Here is a 6,000-nt window from a genome sequence, read left to right as displayed (position 1 = left end):
GTTTTTTTAAGACTTATGTTTGATGGTTTGAACCATGTGTTTGTGTAACCTCTATCTGTGGGTTCTGTGGGGCAGAACTTGGAATGAGTTTGCAACAACAAATTTTTAAAAACAAAATGGTTTACTTTCTTAACATATAACATCAACATTTGACATCACATTTCAAGGTCCTGTTCAGGTTGCCTTTTCAAGTCCTTATATTTACAGTCTACTGATACTGCCAAGTCCAATTCTTCTTTGCAAGTGGGTTGGCTCCTGAAGACTCCAAGGGCTTGATGAACAGGATTCAACATGATGAAGGTTTCCAGGAGAACTCTCACCTATTACAAACACAAAAAGAAACCCTGAAACAATAAACTCCAACATTTACAACATGGCAAAAAAAACTACCTTCCCAGTAGTTCCCAACAATATTGCAGTTACCTTAACAAGGTGTTAAGGGCTTACACAAACCAAGGTCCGAGTCTGGTAGCCTTGTCTCCTCCAAACTACATGAGCTCTGCAGTCTCCTGCTCCACCCCTTTCTGGGTCAACCCATTCTGAGCATGGGGGTTACATTTGGCCAGACTATTGGATTGGGGACAGCCAGGTCTGGAGTCGTTGATGGAAATACCCTATTCAGATGCAAATGGTTTTACCACCGAACTCACAAATGGGACATGGTCACAGATGAGCACTCAAGGGATAGCGTGGGAAGCAAACACTGCCTTCATCTTGGCCACCGCTGCGTCATCCATCTTTTCAAGCAGCAGCAAAATGTCAGGGCATTTGGAATAATCGTTAACAACTGTAAGATAGGACTGGCAGTTGTTGTCGAAAATAGCCAACTTGAACCAAGGCGGTTTTGGGAACTCAGAGGAGATCATTGGCTTTCTGTGATTGGTGAAGTTCCTGACATGGTACACAGTGCTCAGCTGAAATACCTGACATGGGGGCTTTCCGCACTGACAGAGTTGTACTGGTTTCCACCTAGGTTCATCTCAGTGAATCCGCACTGCAACCGAGCTCAACGTTGTTTTGTCTCAGTCCCCCCCTCCCTCAGAACTGCGACATCCCTGTCGCAGTTATGAACTACACCTTTCTGCTGGAACAAGATCGATACCGCTTTGAAGCTTCGAAGTGCGGACACATCGAAATGACACCTCATCCGTTCAACCAATCAGGAGCCGCTTTTGTGGCATGCGCAGAACGGGAGAGTCGTGGCGGGCAGAAAACTCATGTAACTGTAAACTGTAAACTGTAAAAAAAGAGAGAATGCTCCCGTTTCCCATGGTAACACAAGCTCCAATCACTATCGAGGAGTGAGACAGGCACCAGGTTGATCCCGCCCACTTAGCTCGGTTCCAGAGGGCCAAGTAAGTTGATGTGCGGACAGCCTGGACTCGCCCTCCACTGAAGGGAACTGAGTCGACCTTAGCTCCCTTCTGTAGTGCGGAAAGCCCCATGGTACACAGTGCTCAGCTCACTGTTTCATGTGTGCATTCACATTGTGATCTGACATGATCTGACAAGCCCACGCCTGTTGGGGTGTAACATCCTGTGATGCGCTGACATCACTTTCGAAAAGAACACTCCAGGAATTCCTCATGTCTCTATGGTAAATACCATAGATACTGCAGGAATTCCTAGGGAGTGTCTCGACGAAGTGAAGTTATGTCCAGGTTTTCTGCTGAAGTGACATTGACATATTGTACAACATCACAGGTAAGGAACACAGGCAGGAGATTGCCCACTGGGTATCATGCAACTTGCAGGCCTAGATCCCAATTTTGCCCTGAAAATAAACATTGGGCTGGCACCTGCACCATCCTGGTACCATCCTCTGATCATCCTGGGTAGAGACACAGCAGTGCAGTCAACATCTAGTCAGCAGTTCTCCAGGAAAGGGATTTGAGAGTCTTAGTTGATAGTTCCATGGGAATGTCAACTCAATGCATGGCAGCTGTGAAAAAGGCAAACTCTATGCTGGGGATAATTAGGAAAGGAGTTGATCATAAAACTGCAAGGATTGTCATGCCCTTATATAAAGCAGTGGTGCGACCGCACTTGGAGTACTGTGTTCAGTTCTGGTCGCCACATCTCAAAAAGGATATCGAAGAGATAGAAAAAGTTCAGAGAAGGGCAACAAGGATGATTGAGGGACTGGAGCACCTTCCTTATGAGGAGAGGCTGCAGCGTTTGGGACTCTTTCGTTTGGAGAGGAGACGTCTGAGGGGGGATAGGATTGAAGTCTATAGAATTATGCATGGGGTAGAAAATGTTGACAGAAATTTTTCTCTCTTTCTCACAATACTAGAACTAGGGGGCATCCATTGAAAATGCTGGGGGGAAGAATTAGGACTAATAAAAGGAAACACTTCTTCACGCAACGTGTGGTTGGTGTTTGGAATATGCTGCCACAGGAGGTGGTGATGGCCACTAACCTGGATAGCTTTAAAAGTGGTTTGGACAGATTGATGGAGGAGAAGTCGATCTCTGGCTACCAATCGTGATCCTCCTTGATCTGAGATTGCAAATGCCTTAGCAGACCAGGTGCTCAGGAGTAGCAGCAGCTGTAGAAGGCCATTGCTTTCACATCCTGCACATGAGCTCCCAAAGGCACCTGGTGGGCCACTGCAAGTAGCAGAGTGCTGGACTAGGTGGACTCTGGTCTGATCCAGATGGCTTGTTCTTATGTTCTTATGTTCTTATGGATCTGAAACCCTCCAAAATGCTGGAGGGCCCAAAAGTCTGTGGTCTTTACCACTGTAGCTCCCAGCTCAGGAACACAGGTGTCTTTCATTAACAGTGGCCAGATCCTGTTGTCAGTGCTCAATAATTCTTGGGTGCCAAAAGTTAGTAAGGAATGGATGACAGGATTCCAATCTCATGTCGTCCCCCGCCCCCTTGTGCCTACTTGAGTATTTTATTATGACGTCAATGGCTGAATTTGACTTTCAGATCAGCCCCTTGCTGTACATTTTTATATGAACCTGATCCGATTCTATTCAAGCTGGCTGAGTTTATGGGAGGGGAAGATCCAGACAGACAGCCTGTTATTGCCAGTGGGCCAGGCTTGACCCAGATCCATTTCACTCCAAATGGTTCCTGCATTAAACTCTGTATTAAGGTGAAGTCAAGGTCAGTCAGAGCTGGGCAGAATCTCATGCAAATGCCACCAAAAGTCACACCTGAGAGATTTGATGTTCCCTTAGACGAGAGAACTTCAGCAAATAAATTCGATCAAAATTGCCACGAAATGTTGGGAAGGGGGCGGTTGCTTGACGCGATAATTACGACTCTCGTTTCCTTTATTATTTTTTTCCCGTAATGACACCTAAACTGGACACACCAGCAGAGCCGAGGATTAAGTAATTAAGCAGCATTAGCGGGTCAGGCAGAGAGGAAGCGACGGGATGCTTCAGTCTGCCAGCCTACAGGAGAGCTATAAAATATTCTCCTTACTCACAGCTTGCCAGCAATAAAGCACAGAGCCTCACAGACTGTGTGTTCCTTATTATCCCCAGTCTGGAAAACCTGCAGTAGCCATGGGTGAGTAGAAATCCTGCTAAATTTAGAAAGTGAATTGCCATTTCATATATGTCAGATCGTTTTTCTTCATTCTGTAGGGGCTGCAACAAACGGTTACAGTATGAGGGTGTGTGTGTGTGTGTGTTTTTGAAAAGCCTGTTTTGTTTTGTTATATATAGCCTGGTAGTTTAACATACCTGCCTGCCACCAAGTCAGCCCAAATTTATCAGTTGGTTGATTGGTCAGGAGATGAGTGATTAATCTGTTAAAAGTGTAAGAACTCTGCACATTGTGTGAAGTTGCATCGGAGGTATCTTGCCGGGAAACAGAACAAAACCTGTTCCGCACAGCGCACAAACAAGGTGTCCGTGGGACATCTTAAAAAGAGGCGACTGCTTCTTTTCATTCCGCACGCCCAAAATAGTATGTCCAAGGGACATCTTAAAAAGAGCTGGCGGCTGATGTGTTTTCCGGACAGCAAAGGCGTCAGAGGGGAAAGGGGGCTTTTTCCTACCTGACCGTTTTGCTCTCTGGTCAGTTTCACCCTCAGCTTGTGCCCGACATTTTGTGTGCAGCTGAAGGGATTCTCTGTGCTGCCATTTGCTGATGGTTGCCCCAGGTTACCCATCTACCTCCCGTTGAGAAGCACTGGGTAGACCTGCCCTTCGCAGACTGACAGCTTTTCTGTGCAGTAAGAAAAAACCAAGAGGTGTCTTCCAAGTGGCTGAGATTCTCATATTTGTGTCTGCGTAGCTGCAGAGGTAGCTCATCCAAAAAATGTTAGAAGAGAAAAACTATATATTGCCAGAATCAGCAAGACCAGCTGAGTACATCTATAGGTTTTTGGGGCTGAAAAGGGACCCGGGATCGGAGCCTGCAGAGCAAACGTCCTGGGGCCACCTTCAGTAAATGGCAGCAAGGAGAATCCCTTCAGCGGCAAACACAAGTGGGTCTCGATTCTATTTTAGCGAGCAACACAAAATGCTGGGCAGGAAAATGGAGAGTGAAAACTGAGTGAATGAGGGTGAAAACTGAGTGAACAGAGGGTGAAACTGAGGGTGAAACTGACCGGAGAACAAAATGGTCAGGCAGGAAAAATAAGACGCCTCCTGAGTTCTGCATTCCTTACAGCCGGGCTGGAGACGTCTTGCGGCCAGCTTAGGGGGAAAAGATGCACTTCAAAGTGTTCTAAAATAAATGCCCTGAGCAGAAATAAGGTGTTCTGAGAATATCTTGGGGGGAAATGCTGTGCGGAGTTCCTCCTGAAGGTGCCCTTTAAATGTCCTCGGGACATTTGCCGTGCGGAATGGACCCCACCTGTGAGATAGATTGAATTAAACTGAAAGTTACCGCTGCCTGATGGAAGAAGGAATCTTCCATGTGTTCTCTTCCATCCCCAGTGACAATATCTATGAGAACCAAATCGCTCTCAATAGTGCGCTGTTGCCTTTCAGTCCCATCAGTTAATCAACTGAAGATTAATCTGCCCATTAAAGCTGGAGCTTATCTTCAAGAGGTGGCCACCTTGGAAAAAGCTAACAAGACTAATTACATTGACGGAGATCTCGCCTATAGACCAGAGTGCAAAGACCCTCAGTGCCATGTCTAGTACTGTTAGGCCAATCCAATCCAATCCAAAAACCTTTATTCCAAATACAAAAACAGGATCATTGTTATATATCATGTAGAACATGGATGAAAAATGTAGCAACTGCTTCAGAAGTTTCTACATGAGGGCTGTTCAATAGCTTAGACATTTTTTGTTTGTCTGAGAGAAACGTAAATTCTAGAGGAAGTAAAGCTCCCAGATCGGTTCTAATATCATTATACCTCGAACAGTAAAGCAGGATATGAGGGATCGAGTCCATAGCGTCGGGACAGTACCGACAACAACGCTCGCTTTGTGGGATGTTAAGGAAACGACCTTGAAGATAGACAGAGGGGAATGAGTTGCACCTTGCTCTTGTCATGACCCATTAGGCCATAGATGTCAAATGTCGTTGGGCCATAGATGTCAGATTCGCGGCTCTCCAGATGTTATGGACTACAGTTCCCATCATCCCTTGCCAGCATCATGTTGGCAGGGGATGGTGGGAATTGTAGTCCATAACATCTGGAGGGCTGCGAGTTTGACACCTGTGCGTTAGGCGAACATCAACACACCTGCATCCCTATTCCAGAAAAAAACAGCACAACACGCATGCTTAAAAAGCCCGAACAACTTGGTGCGTGGCATTTTCGTTTAGATTATCACAGCCTTTCAGAGGAGTGAAATAGTTTCGGATAGTGAAATAATCCCATCCTGGAGAACAAAGCAGGGAAAAACTTGTGGGTATAAAGACTCAAACGTCCGATGGTCTCAACTTGGGAGGATAATGCTTAATTAACCTGGGCTTTTAATTCTTCCTGAAACCTCTATTGCACTTACAGAGCTGACGTTACCACCCTGAGAATTCTCTAATCTCTCCTTAGGACTGTCATTGTAGCCAC

At 45.9% G+C, this 6,000-nt stretch overlaps 1 protein-coding gene across 2 annotated transcripts in view; it reads left to right on the top strand.

The window, feature by feature from the left end:
* The first annotated feature begins 3,324 nt into the window (after window positions 1-3,324).
* The window catches only part of LOC125438352 (rap1 GTPase-GDP dissociation stimulator 1-like), a 92,896-nt gene continuing 90,220 nt past the window's right edge, over window positions 3,325-6,000 (top strand). Inside the window, exon 1 of one of the 2 annotated variants that reach the window (XM_048506764.1) lies at window positions 3,325-3,531. In XM_048506764.1, coding sequence (XP_048362721.1) covers window positions 3,528-3,531 — 4 coding nt within the window. In that variant the 5' untranslated portion in view covers window positions 3,325-3,527. The remainder of the gene's footprint in view (window positions 3,532-6,000) is intronic. The other variant, XM_048506765.1, reaches the window with a different exon arrangement.

The sequence above is a fragment of the Sphaerodactylus townsendi genome, linkage group LG08 (genome assembly GCF_021028975.2).
Source record: "Sphaerodactylus townsendi isolate TG3544 linkage group LG08, MPM_Stown_v2.3, whole genome shotgun sequence".
NCBI lineage: Eukaryota > Metazoa > Chordata > Lepidosauria > Squamata > Sphaerodactylidae > Sphaerodactylus > Sphaerodactylus townsendi.
The sequence above is the reverse complement of the archived record's forward strand: the minus strand, read 5'-3'. Positions and strand labels throughout refer to the sequence as shown.